General features: G+C 41.8%; 1 protein-coding gene across 2 annotated transcripts in view; it reads left to right on the top strand.

Annotated features, from left to right (window-relative positions):
- LOC139420826 (clathrin interactor 1-like) overlaps positions 1 to 5768 on the top strand; it is a 41581-nt gene extending 35813 nt beyond the window's left edge. The window contains exons 10-12 of one of the 2 annotated variants that reach the window (XM_071171149.1): positions 1173 to 1447; positions 1611 to 1776; positions 1904 to 5768. In XM_071171149.1, the coding sequence (XP_071027250.1) occupies positions 1173 to 1447; positions 1611 to 1776; positions 1904 to 2259 (797 nt within the window). In that variant the 3' untranslated portion in view covers positions 2260 to 5768. The remainder of the gene's footprint in view (positions 1 to 1172; positions 1448 to 1610; positions 1777 to 1903) is intronic. The other variant, XM_071171150.1, reaches the window with a different exon arrangement.
- Positions 5769 to 14656: the final 8888 nt, after the last annotated feature.

Here is a 14656-nt window from a genome sequence, read left to right as displayed (position 1 = left end):
ATATTGATGAGTCACTACCTCCTGAGCCTTATGAGGACAGACACCTGTCAGCTCCCATTTGACACAGCTTACCTCCCCCATCCTCCACCCTCTGCTCTGGATGGATGGATGGATGGATGGATAAAAAGAGAACGGGATACAGGGAAGACGAGAGGGCCCCAGCAGCAAGTCTTTGGCAGTTTATCTGCTATCTAGATTGGATTTACACTGGACAAAACTCTTTCCATGACGTAGACATCGGTGAATCCAGGTGAAAGCTATGATCCCTTATTGATGTGACTTGTTAAATCCACTTCAATCAGTGTAGATGAAGAGGAGGAGACCTGTTAAAGAAGGATTTTTAAGCCTTGAGACAATTGAGACATGGATTGTGTATGTGTGCCATTCAGAGGGTTACTGGGAAAGACTGGGGTATGGTAGAAGGTGCCAGGCACCGGTTTGAGTGTATCAAGAACTGCAACGCTGCAGGGTTTTTCACACTCAACAGTTTCCTGTGTGTATCAAGAATGGTCCACCACCCAAAGGACATCCAGCCAACTTGACAACTTTTAGAGTCCATACCCTGACGAATTGAGGCTGTTCTGAGGGCAGAAGGGGGTGCAACTCAATATTAGGAAGGTGTTCCTAATGTTTTGTACACTCTGTGTATACTAATTAGTCATTGTCAGAGTCCTCCCTGGATTTGTGTGTGTGTGTGTGTGTGTGCGCGCGTGTGCCTGCTCAAGCAGTACCCTCTGGGCCAGGTGTGTGTGTTCCAATGCAGTACCCTCTGGCCCTAGTGTTAGCACACACTCTGTCCTGTGTCAGGTCCCATCAGCACTGGGCTGTGTGTGCTGGTACTCCCCTCGGGGCGATATCTGTTACCTTCATTGTTCACCCGCCCTGGCTGACAAGGTGCACATTGCCCTTTCAGAAGAAATGGGACATGTATGCCTTATTAATTTCTCTTCAAGTTGACTTGGAAAAACAAAACTGAACACTGGATAATAAAATCTTTACTTATTTGGAAGAAAAAAAACATTTTAAGATAAGCACATCAACTCATTCATTTTTTTCAAAGAAAAAACACATAGTTTTATTTAGAGTTGTTGGTATGAGGTTGGTTAGAGATTCATAGATATAAATCTGGTGAATTCTTTCATTTTCTAAATGATTCTCTATTCTTTCCGTAGGGCCAGGGTCCAATGGGAACGGTGAGTTTGGGGACTGGAATGCGTTCTCCAGTCCTCCGGCCACCACCACCACTCTGTCTCAGCCAATCACAGACCTGTTTGGTAGCATCCAGCCTCTCCCAGCCTCGGCCCCCACCCCACCATCAGCTGAGCTCTTTGACCTAATGGGCTCCAATCGCACCTCCCTCAGCGCCTCCCAAAGCATGACCTTCTCCATGTGTGGTAGCCAGAGTGTGGGCGCCGCCAACACCGGCCTGCCCATCTCCAGATCACAGGTACGGGTGGCTCACAGGCCTCCAACTCACTACACCAGTCATTGTTACAGATGGAGAAGCCTCATTATCACTGAAGATGTCTACGTTGTGAATACAAAGTAGGATGTATGTTGTGTGGTTGTAGGATAGACAAATGTCTTGTCTCTTCTTTGGATCGTTGTAGAACTTTGGGCCAATGCAGGGGGGCTTATTGCCGCAGCACATGGGACTCCAGAAGCCCTCCCTCCCCCCCACATGGTCGGACCCCAGCGTCAACATCAGCCTGGACTTCCTGTCTCCTGGTATGCAGTCGGCCAACTGTAAGCCAAGCCTCAATATGCTACAGCAAGGTCTGTTATTAACTCAAGCTCTCTACTTTTCTCTTTGTTGGGTGTCAACTCACTTGTAATGTGAATATCTGTGTGTCAGTGCAGGGAGATTGAAATGACAGTAATAGCACCTAATTTTTCATTTCAGATCCCCTGCTTCCAGGAGTCCAGTCACCCATCAACCTGGCTCAGAGTTTTGGAGGCCTGAATATGAACATCCAGCCTACAGCCACACCCATCAGACCTCCGACCAACCCCATGATGCCCGCCAGGGCCATAGGCCTGGGCATGCCTCCCACCATGGCAACGGGTACCATGGGAATGGGAGGAATGCCTGTCAATCAGGGAATCATGGGAATGAACCTGGGCGTGGCCCCCTCAGGCATGGGCCTGCAAGGCACCCTGGGTATGCCAGGAATGGGCATGGGGCAGCCCATGGTCAACACTGCCATGGTGCAACCCAAACAAGATGCCTTCGCAAACTTCGTCAACTTCGGGAAATGAGGGCGCTGAAGGATTTGTGTTGAAGAGTATGTCAGAATACACAATTTTGAAGGAAAAGCTCATACTTGAAAAATATCTGATGGTGTTGCCCTTCAATCCCTACTTTTGAAATATACAGGTAACTGCCAAAATAATGGAAACACTTATAGTAAATATTGAAAGCAGGTGTGGTTCCTGATTTAATTAAGCAATTATCGTCCCATCATGCTTAGGGTCATGTATACAAATGCTGAGCAAGCCATTATTTTGGCTACCATGGCTATGTACAAATAGGATGACAATACCCTCATCCACAGGGCATGAGTGGTCACTGAATGGTTTGCTGAGCATAAAAACGATGTGAACTATATGCCATAGCCGAGTCACCAGATCTCAACCCAATGTAACACTTATGAGAGATTCTGGAGCAGTGCCTGAGACTGTTTTCCACCTCCATCAACAAAATACCAAATGATGGAATTTCTTGTGTAAGAATGGTGTCACATCCCTCCAATAGAGTTCCAGACACTTGTAGAATCTATGCCAAGGTGCATTGAAGCTGTTCTGGCTCTTAGTGGCCCAACGCCCTATTAAGACACTTTATTAAGGTGTTTCCTTTGTTTTGCCAGTTACCTACATATACTGAACACAAATATAAATGCAACATGCAACCATTTAATTGATTTTACTGAGTTATAGTTCATATGAGGAATTTATATAAATTCATTAGGCCCTGGCTCACACATGACTGGAAATAATATGTTGGTCACAAATACCTCACAATGTGCCTCAGGGTCTTGTCACGGTATTTTCAAATTGTCATCCATAAAATGCAGTTGTGCTTGTTGTCCGTAGTTTATGCCTGCCCGTACCATAACCCCACCGCCACCATGAGGCACTCTGATCACAACGTTGACATCTGCAAACCGCTCGCCCACACAACGCCATATATGTGGTCTGCGGTTGTGAGGCCGGTATGGACATACTACCAAATGATCTAAAACGATGTTGCAGGTCGGCTTATGGTAGCGAAATTAACATTAAATTCTCTGGCAACAGCTCTGGTAGACATTCCTGCAGTCAGCATGCCAATTTGCACTTTCCCTCAACTTGAGACATCTGTATCATTATGTTGTGTGACAAAACTGCACATTACAGAGTGGCCTTTTATTGTCCCCAGCACAAGGTGCGCCTGTGTAATGATCATTCTGTTTAATCAGCTTCTTGATATGCCACACCTGTCAGGTGGATGGATTATCTTGGCAAAGGAGAAATGCTCACTAACAGGGATGTAAACAAATTTGTGCACACAATTTGAGAAGTTTTTTGTGTGTATCGAACATTTATGGGATCTTTAATTTCAGTTCATGAAACACAGGACCAACACTTTACATGTTGCATTTATATTTTTGTTCAGTGTATGTACTGTATAAATCAAGAGTTTGAATTTGTTTTGGGGGTAGGGGAGGGGGCTGTGGCTTATCTAATGTGAGATTTTGTAAATGGTTGAAGGCATATACAGTATACTTTTGAAAGAAGGAGAAAGGCGTCTCTCCCACACCAGATAAAAACATGGTAGGCGTGTTACTTTGTCCCTTTTCTACTTTCATGTTGTCATCTCTCTGTTTCAAACCTGTCATCAGAATGTTCAGGAATTACCTCATATTTACCATAATTCATTGACCATATGTAAATATATTTTCGGTGTGCAAAAAAATACATTTTTGCGTTATTGACGACGTCTTGGACCGTATGACGTGGAGAGCAAAGAAGGACAAAGAAGTACCCCAAGTCCTTAAATTCTTAATTTTTTTTGTTGTGTTTTGAAGTCCGATTACATTTGAATATCTGAATCCTACAGTCTGTTACTGGTGCATGTTTTAAGCTGAACTTTCAATGCCCTCGGTTCTATTGCCTGTTCTACCATCTTAAGAGGTTAACCATCAGAATCAGCATTAAGCAAAGCTGTTAACCACAAGCACCAGCTTCTGCTGTTGTGTCCCAAATGGCACCTTGTTCCCAACACACTGAATGTACAAGACCCCCCCCCCCCCCCCCTCTTTCCCCACAGAAATGCCTCAATTCATTGGGACATAGACTCTACAATGTGTCAAAACTGTTCCACAGGGATGCTGGCCCATATTGACTCCAATGCTTTCCACAGTTGTGTCAAGTTGGCTGGGTGTCCTTTGGTTGGTGAACCATTCTTGATACACACGGGAAAATGTTGAGTGTGAAAAACCCAGCAGCTTTGCAGCTCTTGACACTCAAACCAGTGCGCCTGGCACCTACTACCAGACCCTGTTCAAATGCACTTCAATATTTTCTTGCCCATTCACCCTCTGAATGGCACACATACACAATCCTTGTCTCAATTGTCTTAAAAATCCTTCTTTAACCGGTCTCCCTTCATCTACACTGATTTGACGTGGATTTAACAAGTGTCATCAATAAGGGATCGTATCTTTCACCTGGTCAGTCTGTCATGGATAGAGCAGGTGTCCTTAATGTTTAATGTTTTGTACACTCAGTGTCTAGTGCACTATAAAGGGATTTGAGTGCCATTTGGGATTCATATGCTTTTCCATCCCAATGTGGTCATGTACAGTGGCATTGGTAGTGTTACCCAGACAGAGGCTGTCCTCTCCTTCCTGCTCTATGGTGCCTCACAGTGAAACCCATGCCTTGTCTGTCATGAGTATGGTCACAGAGGCTGACACAAGAATAAATCACTATTTGATTGAGATCCTTGATCGTTCGAGTCCTTTTAAGTATATTCATGGATATTAAACCCATATATGCCACAGCTTGGTATGACGTGTGTGTTGCGAGGTCATTGTGGGGAGGTGTATGAATGTGTGGCCATCCGGAGTGGCCTGTCAGACCTGGTGGTGATGGGGAACAAGGGTTTAATGGGACTGTGGAGAAGGGGGGGGTACTATTGACTTTGATGAGTGAAACTGTCTGCATACCTGCCTAGCACTCTTAACGGGAGAGTGGGGACAGACCGAGAGAGAGATGAGACCTGGGCTGAGTCCCTCTGACCTGCCCAGTGGTACCCCCTCATCACTCTCCCTTCCACTGAAGGCTGAAAGCAGTGTTTTTTTGCATCTCCCAAATGTGAAGGTTATTTCAAAGGGTGTGTGTGTGTGTGTGAGAGAGATTTCTCCATTTGCTGCTGTGCACACAGAGGCAAAAGAACACACCTTTCTGTCATACTCCGAGGCATTGTTTCAAATGACCAAATGTTTATTTTATTACTCAAGATTATTCCATAGTGTTTGTATAATATTACATATTCAAATATGAAACTGACTGGAATATGTTAATTTACATCATGTTGAATGAATGGGAGAGTTACTAAAAACCATTATTAGTTTATGCAAATATGAAAAATAGAAGGATAAAACGGCTCTTTCATAAGCTAGTTTCTTTACTTTCAGTACATATTGTTTTGATTGTACTCAACAATGTTTTATGTATTTCAATAAACTTCATTAAATCATGATTAAAATGCCATTTATTTATCACGCAAAGCTTCTATTTTGTTATCTTAATTTTTTGTTGCTTAGTGATACTCCTTGACAAACCAAATGGCAACATCAACAGTCACTTTGCTTGTATAGTATTATTTTCACTGAATATTCTTTAGCTAAACCAGAGAGGGAAGGAGGGGATATCTAAACCAGAGAGTGAAGGAGGGGATAGCTGAACCAGAGAGTGAAGGAGGGGATAGCTGAACCAGAGAGTGAAGGAGGGGATATCTAAACCAGAGAGTGAAGGAGGGGATAGCTGAACCAGAGAGTGAAGGAGGGGATATCTAAACCAGAGAGTGAAGGAGGGGATATCTAAACCAGAGAGTGAAGGAGGGGATATCTAAACCAGAGAGTGAAGGAGGGGTGAGCTGAACCAGAGAGTGAAGGAGGGGATAGCTGAACCAGAGAGTGAAGGAGGGGATAGCTGAACCAGAGAGTGAAGGAGGGGATAGCTGAACCAGAGAGGGAAGAAGGGGATAGCTGAACCAGAGAGTGAAGAAGGGGATAGTGGGACATTAAAGTGATTCATAAGTAACACGATGGGTATAATTAAAACATGTACAGTGCTTCAGAAAGAATTCACACCTTACACATTTTGTTGTTACAGCCTGAATTTAAAACTGATTACACTTAGATTTTGTGACGATGGCCTACACACAATACCCAGTAATGTTAAAGTGGAATTATGTTTTTAGACATTTTTGCAAACTTAAATAAAATTTCAAAACTGAAATGTCTTGAGCCAATGTGTATTCAACTCCCTTGTTATGGCAAGCCTAAATAAGTTCAGGAGTAAAACTTTGTTTAGCAAGTCCAGTTTGTGTATGTAACCAATAAAATTGGATTTGATAAGTTGTATGGACTCAATAATAGTGTTTCACATGATTTGTATCCCACACTTACAATTCTTTGTAAGATCCCTCAGTCGCGCAGTGATTTTCAAACACCGATTCAAATTCAATTGTATTGGTCACATACACATGGTTAGCAGATGTTAATGTGAGTGTAGCGAAATGCTTGTGCTTCTAGTTCCGGCAGTGCAGTAACATCTAACAAGTAATCTAACTATTCAACCACAAAGACCAGGAAGGTTTTTCTATGCCTCGCAAAGAAGGTCGATGTGTAAACATTTTAAAACCAGACATTGAATATCCCTTTGAGCATGATGAAGTTATTCATTACACTTTGAATGGTGTATCAATACACCCAGTCACTACAAAGATACAGGCGTTCTTCATAACTTGGTTGCTGGAGAGGAAGGAAGCCATTCAGGGATTTCACCATGAGGCCAATGGTGACTTTAAAACAGTTACTGAGTTTATCCTGTTTGCAATGTATCCTGTTTGCAATAACTCACTAAAGTACAAATGCAAAAGATATGGAAAGAAATTAACTTTTTGTCCTGAATGCAAGCTTTATGTTTGGGGCTAATCCAACATATCACTGAGTACCATTCTTCATATTTTCAAGCATGGTGGTGGCTGCATCATGTTATGTGTATGCTTATCATCGGCAAGGACTAGGGAGTTTTTTTAGCATAAAAATAAATTAAATAGAGCTAACCACAGGCAAAATCCTAGAGGAAAACCTGGTTCATTCTGCTTTCCAACAGACACTGGGAGACAAATTCACCTTTCAACAAGGACAGGTATACAATGGAGTTGCTTACCAAGACGACGTTGAATGTTCCTGATTGGCCTAGTTACAGTTTTGACTTAAATCGACTTGAAAATCTATAGCAAGACTTGAAAATGGCTGTCTAGCAAGGATAAACAACCAACGTGACAGAGCTTGAATAATTATTTGAAGAATAATGTGCTAATATTGTACAATCCAGGTGTGTGCAAAGCTCTTAGATACTTACCTAGAAAGTCTAGCAGCTGTAATTGCTGCCAAAGGTGATTATAACATGTATTGATTGACTCAGGGGTGTGACTACTTATGTAAATGCAACATTTCTGTATTTAATTTTTAATACAGTACAGTCGTGGCCAAAAGTTGAGAATGACACAAATATACATTTTCACAAAGTCTGCTGCCTCAGTTTGTATAATGGCAATTTGCACATACTCCAGAATGTTATGTAGAGTGATCAGATGAATTGTAATTAATTGCAAGTTCCTCTTTGCCATGCAAATGAACTGAATCCCCAAAAACATTTCCACTGCATTTCAGCCCTGCCACAAAAGGACCAGCTGACATCATGTCAGTAATTCTCTCGTTAACACAGGTGTGAGTATTGACAAGGACAAGGCTGGAGATCACTCTGTCATGCTGATTACATTTGAATAACAGACTGGAAGCTTCAAAAGGAGGATGGTGCTTGAAATCATTGTTCTTCTTCTGTCAATCATGGTTACCTGCAAGGAAACACGTGCCGTCATCATTGCTTTGCGCAAAAAGGGCTTCACAGGAAAGGATATTGCTGCTAGTAAGATTGCACCTAAATCAACCATTTATCGGATCATCAATAACTTCAAGGAGAGTGGTTCAATTGTTGTGAAGAAGGCTTTAGGGCGCCCAAGAAAGTCCAGCAAGCGCCAGGACCATCTCCTAAAGTTGATTCAGCTGCGGGATCGGGGCACAACCAGTACAGAAGTGCTGTTATTGTGAAGTGGAAAGGTCTAGGAGCAAAAATGGCTCAGCCGGGAAGTGGTAGGCCACACAAGCTCACAGAACGGAAAAAAACATCAATATTTTGGGTCCATGGCCAGGAAACTCCCCAGACCTTAATCTCATTGAGAACTTGTGGTCAATCTTCAAGAGGCGGGTGGACAAACAAAAACCCACAAATTCTGACAAACTCCAAGCATTGATTATGCAAGAATGGGCTGCCATCAGTCAGGATGTGGCCCAGAAGTTAATTGATTGCATGCCAAGGCAGATTGCAGTTTTTGAAAAAGAAGGGTCAACACTGCAAATATTGACTCTTTGCATCAACTTCATGTAATTGTCAATAAACGCCTTTGACACTTATGAAATGATTGTAATTATACTTCAGTATTCCATAGTAACATCTGACAAAAATATCTAAAGACACTGAGGCAGCAACCTTTGTGAAAATTAATATTTGTGTCATTCTCAAAACTTTTGGCCACAACTGTACATTTGCAACATTTTCTAAAAGCATGTTTTCACTTTGTTATTATGGGGTATTGTGTGTAGATGGATGAATTATTAATTTTAAATCAAGTTTGAATTCAGGTTGTAACACAAAATGTGGAATAAATCAAGGAGTTTCAATACTTTCTGAAGGCAGTGTATGTTGGTTTCTCAGTCATTTTGATTGGTTTCTTAGTAATTTCAAAGGTCCTGGCACCTTTGTCTAGAGCGCTGAAAGATGTCAGTGATACCAGTTTACACAACCTGGTCTCAGAGAATGTTGTATTATTCTGTAGTTAATCCGAGACACTTCATTTACTATGATATGTTACGTTTCGTATGGTATGTATTAATTTGTAGATGTCCATCATCCATTTCCTAAGGTATGCTACGAATTACAGTTCGTATGATACAGTATGTTACCAATAGCAATTCATACAATATGTTACGAAATCACAAAACGTACAATATGTTACAAATTTGAAAAACGTATGATATGTTACAACTTTGTTGTGGCTAACGTTGGCTAGGTGGCTAATATTAGCTAGCTGGCTAACGTTAGCTGGGAGAGGGTTAAGGTTATGAGTTAGGCTAACTCTTAGGGGAAGTGTTAGATAACATGCTAAGTAGTTGCAAAGTAGTTAAAAAGTAGTAAGTAGTTGCAAGGCGTTAATTAGCTAAAAAGTTATCCATGTTGCGATTCGAACACAACCTGACAGATGTATAAAATCGAGCACACCGCCATGCAATCTCTATAGACAAACATTAGCAGTAGAATGGCCTTACTGACGAGCTCAGTGACTTTCAACGTGGCACCGTCATAGGATGCCACCTTTCCAACAAATCAGTTCATCACATTTCTGCCCTGCTAGAGCTGCCCCGGTCAACTGTAAGTGTTGTTAATGTGAAGTGGAAAGGTCTAGGAGCAAAAATGGCTCAGCCGGGAAGTGGTAGGCCACACAAGCTCACAGAACGGGACTGCAAAGTGCTGAAGCACATAACGTGTAAAAATGGTCTGTCCTCGGTTATAACACTCACTACCGATTTACAAACTACCGCTTGAAGCAATGTTAGCACAAGAACTGTTCATTGGGAGCTTCATGAAATGGGTTTCCATGGTAGAGCAGCCACACACAGGCCTAAGATCACCATGCAGCAGTGAAAACGCGTTATTTGGAGTGATGAATCACTCTTCACCATCTGGCAGTCTGACGGACAAGTCTGGGTTTGGCAGATGCCAGGAGAACACAAGCTGCCCCAATGCATAGTGCCAACCGTGAAGTTTGGTGGAGGAGGAATAATGGTCTGGTGCTGTTTTTCATAGTTTGGGCTAGGCCCTTTAGTTACAGTGAAGGGAAATCAAAAACGCTACTGCATACAATTACATTCTAGGTGATTCTGTGCTTCCAACTTTCAAACCAAATTAAATGTATTTATAAAGCCCTTCTTACATCAGCTGATATCTCAAAGTGCTGTACAGAAACCCAGCCTGAAACCCCAAACAGCAAGCAATGCAGGTATAGAAGCACGGTGGCTAGGACAAACTCCCTAGAAAGGCCAGAACCTAAGAAGAAACCTAGAGAGGAACCAGGCTATGATGGGTGGCCAGTCCACTTATGGCTGTGCTGGGTGGAGATTATAACAGAACATGGCCAAGATGTTCAAATGTTCATAGATGACCAGCAGGGTCAATTAATAATAATCACAGTGGTTGTCGAGGGTGCAACAGGTCAGTGCCTCAGTCGTAAATGTCAGTTGGCTCTTCATAGCCGATCGTTCAGTGTATCTCTACCGCTCCTGCTGTCTCTAGAAAGTTGAAAACAGCAGGTCTGGGACAGGTAGCACATCCGTTGAACAGGTCAGGGTTCCATAGCCGCAGGCAGAACAGTTGAAACTGGAGCAGCAACATGGCCAGGTGGACTGACTGGGGACAGCAAGGAGTCATCAGGCCAGGTAGTCCTGAGGCATGGTCCTAAGGCTCAGGTCCTCCGAGAGAGAGAGAGAAAGAGAGAAAGAAATAGATAATTAGAGCGAGCATACTTAAATTCACACAGGACACCGGATAAGACAGGAGAAATACTCCAGATATAACAGACTAACCCTAGCCCTCGACACATAAACTACTGCAGAATAAATACTGGGGGCTGAGACAGGAGAGGTCAGGAGAAGCTGTGGCCCCATCTGATGATACACCCGGACAGGGCCAAACAGGCAGGATATAACCCCACCCACTTTGCCAAAGCACAGCCCCCACACCACTAGAGGGATATCTTCAACCACCAAATTACCATCCTGAGACAAGGCTGAGTATAGCCCCGAGTATAGCCTAGCTTTGTGGCAACAGTTTGGGGAAGGCTATTTCCGGTTTCAGCATGACAATGCCCCTGTGCACAAAGCGAGGTACATACAGAAATGGTTTGTAGAGATCGGTGTGGAACAACTTGAATGGCCTGCACAGAGCCCTGACCTCAATCACATCGAACACCTTTGGAATGAATTGGAACGCCGACTGCGAGCCAGGCCTAATCACCCAACATCAGTGTCAGACTTCACTAATGCTTTTGTGGCTGAGTGGAAGCAATTCCACGCAGCAATGTTCCAACATCTAGTGGAAAGCCTTTTCAGAAGAGTGGAGGCTCTTATAGCAGCAAAGAGGGGACCAACTCCATATTAATGCCCATGATTTTGGAATGAGATGTTCGACAAGCAGGTGTCCAAATACCTTTGGTCATGTAGTGTACAGTACAGTAGCATACTAATTTCAGTGACCCTGATTTACTTTTACTATGTTATGTTTAGTCTATGAGACCAGGCTGGTTTACAGGATATCCAAAGTACCTTGACTGGGTGGGCAATACTGGCATCTGTTCAATGAGAGAGAGATTAGGAGGGGGTTGTAATGGTGGAAGATGGCTGTAGTAGATGGCATGGCTAGGAAACTGCTTTTTGACTTTACATGAAACTAAACTAGAGTTTTTAATTCCGGTGCTGTAGCAGCCAAGGTAATAATGGCTGAAGTACTATTTTAATAATAATGGCTGAAGTAGTATTTTATGTGTTTCTGCTGTTCCCCAAATTGTTTTTTAAAGTTTTTTAATTGTGTAGAAATGCAGTAAATGAGCTTCAATTTTGTTAAAGTAAAAAATATTAATTTACATTAAGGCTAAATACATTTTTATGAAAAATATGTATTTCTTGGTGTGCCAGTTAAAGGGTTAAACAAGGTCACTGAAGTATAATTGCCATCTAATTTGGACAGATCTTATTAGTTTTCATTATCGTACTACTTGAAATAACATATCTTATCTCTCAAACAACAAAGTAGAAAAGAGTGACTTTGCTGTGGGCACTGGGAGGAGGAGGCTGGGGCCTTACCTGAACATGAGAGTGCCCATAGAAGTTGTTAGAAGAGAGGCTTTCACAAGAGGAAGGGGGACTTTGCACAGTTGGAGCACCTTTGCAGATGTTTGTCTTGAAAATAAATCTCCAAGCCTGTTGTGTGTTTAAGGACATGACCGTATTCTAATGAGCCCTGCTCTGCTCTGTGGAGCTCTTGAAGTGTGTCAGTGAAGCTGGGGAACAGATGTCCCCTGGGACTCATCTACAGCCTCCCCCCTGAGCCGCCAGCAACACAAGGAAGGGGCTCCACTTTCTTCTCCATGGTGGGCAATTCTATTGTATACAGCCATCAAATATTATTGCACGTGTGCATCCTTTCACCTTTTTGAATTGCAGACAGTATTTTGCATAATTACAGACAGATAAGGCCTGATCTTGCAAGGTTGCCATCGAAACACAACTCATTGTCAGATTTGAAACCATGCAGCCCAGTTTGATACCGGGGTCGTTCCACAAAATGAGTGCCTTTTGTGTCCCTTTGATATTTTAAGTAGAACTTGTGCACCAATATTGCATTTTAAAAGCATGTTACATTCAGTTAAGTGCACTTTAATACAAACCACAGGGAGAATTCAATAAATCAGATTTCTTATATGAATAAAGACTTGCTAATGTGCCAAAACTCAGCATTTTGACAAGTCCCTCCTTGCGCCCTCTGTGACTTAAATGTAAAATGTATCCAAGTTCTCACCATAAATGTAAAGCCCTATTTATGTTGTTGCTTCGACAAAGTCATTTCTTAAACGTATTCTTTATTTCATGTGATTAGTGATTCATTTACGTCTGTCCCTCATTTTAAGGTCAACCCTGTTATGTGAACTGAACTCTCATTTTAGTACGGTGAAAACGTTCCTTTTGAAATATTTTTTTCTAAAGAAATATTGAACATCTAATAGTGAAATGATATTGTTAAAAGGTGAGCTGGTTCGACCCTTTTTGGCAATTTTCTGGTGTTTTGTGGTGGAAAAGTGAACAGGTCAACTCTGTTACCCATAGATAGGCATGGTACAATGTTTTAACAAAAAACAACACGAGCACTTCCATTTCCTGCGTAAAGCTGAAGTTGTAACGAGTCTGCAGCAATTTTAATGGTGTCTGCATCACTCAGAGGAGGTTTGGCAGAAAATGCTCTGTCGTCATTTATATGAAAGGGGGACAAATATGTACTGTCACTAAATATGATCATATTTATTTTACAGTTATAAGAAAGGTGAAATCTTATGGTAAGATGTTTCCAATTTGATTGTTGCTATATTTAGAAAGCATTTCAATCATTTCAAGCCCTATTCCCCCACTTTTGTTGAATAGGAAAAAAAAATATCAATGACTTTTTATACTTTCATATTTTCATAATATTTGTACTGTACTTGAGCTTGTGTCCTCACAAGTGAGTACACCTCAGCAATGTATAACTGTTTTTTTTTTTTTTTTTTACCAGAAAGGTGAGTTCCAGATCTTTCTAGAACTATGCAGCAGTTCTAGTTATTTTTTATGGGCATCTCATGAAACATATTTACTTGTTGGTATGTCTATTTAGGCAGAAATCTACATTTTGCATTATCATTCAATAAGTTTTAATAGCCACTTACTATATACCGATGTTCACCTCAGCCAATTTGTCTTTTCACTATTCCAACATAATGAAGGTTTAAGTGCCTATACCCTATGAATTGAGAATGCTTTTGAGTGCATAAGGGTGTTTGTTGTCTGTCCTATCAATTAAGGTACGTTTAAGGGAGGGGGTAGTCTTTTGAATTCTGTGACATAGAGTTATGTAGCTCGTGTGTTTAGGGATAATGTGCACATTAAAATGTAATCACAATCAGAAATGTAAAAAAAAATGTCACCCGGACGCTATTTACAGTTCAGGAGCTTGATAATTCATGTTGACCGCATGAAATGTATTTGACAAGCAGATTAAAGCGATAAAAGATGGCATGTTCACTTCCATCTCGCTAAATGTATTATTAGTATAATGTCGCCATCTAGTGGTTAATTTGAGTACAGTGGCTGGTAGGCCTAACTGATATTTATGACTGGATTCATGAAAATGCTTGTGATAATGGGAAACTACACTTGTTTTGCTTGCATTATTGACACGTTATCCATTGTCCTTTGAGGGTGTATCGTTGTGACAAGTTACATAGTGGCGTTCCTTTCCTTGCCATACGAACTTCAATTACGACAGGTCCCACGTGATAATTGTGGTTCGCAACAAAGCTGCTCGCGCAACAATTTAAATCGTTCTCAAACATTCCATGACCGTTTCTTTCTCGTAACAACGGACAAGACTCTGGGGTGTTTCGTTGGTTGTGGTCGGGTTGTGGTCGATAAGTGTTTCTCTTAAGTTTAGCCTGCTAACGTGCTAATGTTTTGCCACA

The sequence above is a fragment of the Oncorhynchus clarkii genome, chromosome 12 (genome assembly GCF_045791955.1).
Source record: "Oncorhynchus clarkii lewisi isolate Uvic-CL-2024 chromosome 12, UVic_Ocla_1.0, whole genome shotgun sequence".
Taxonomy (NCBI): Eukaryota; Metazoa; Chordata; class Actinopteri; order Salmoniformes; family Salmonidae; genus Oncorhynchus; species Oncorhynchus clarkii.
This window is presented reverse-complemented; position numbering and strand designations above follow the sequence as displayed.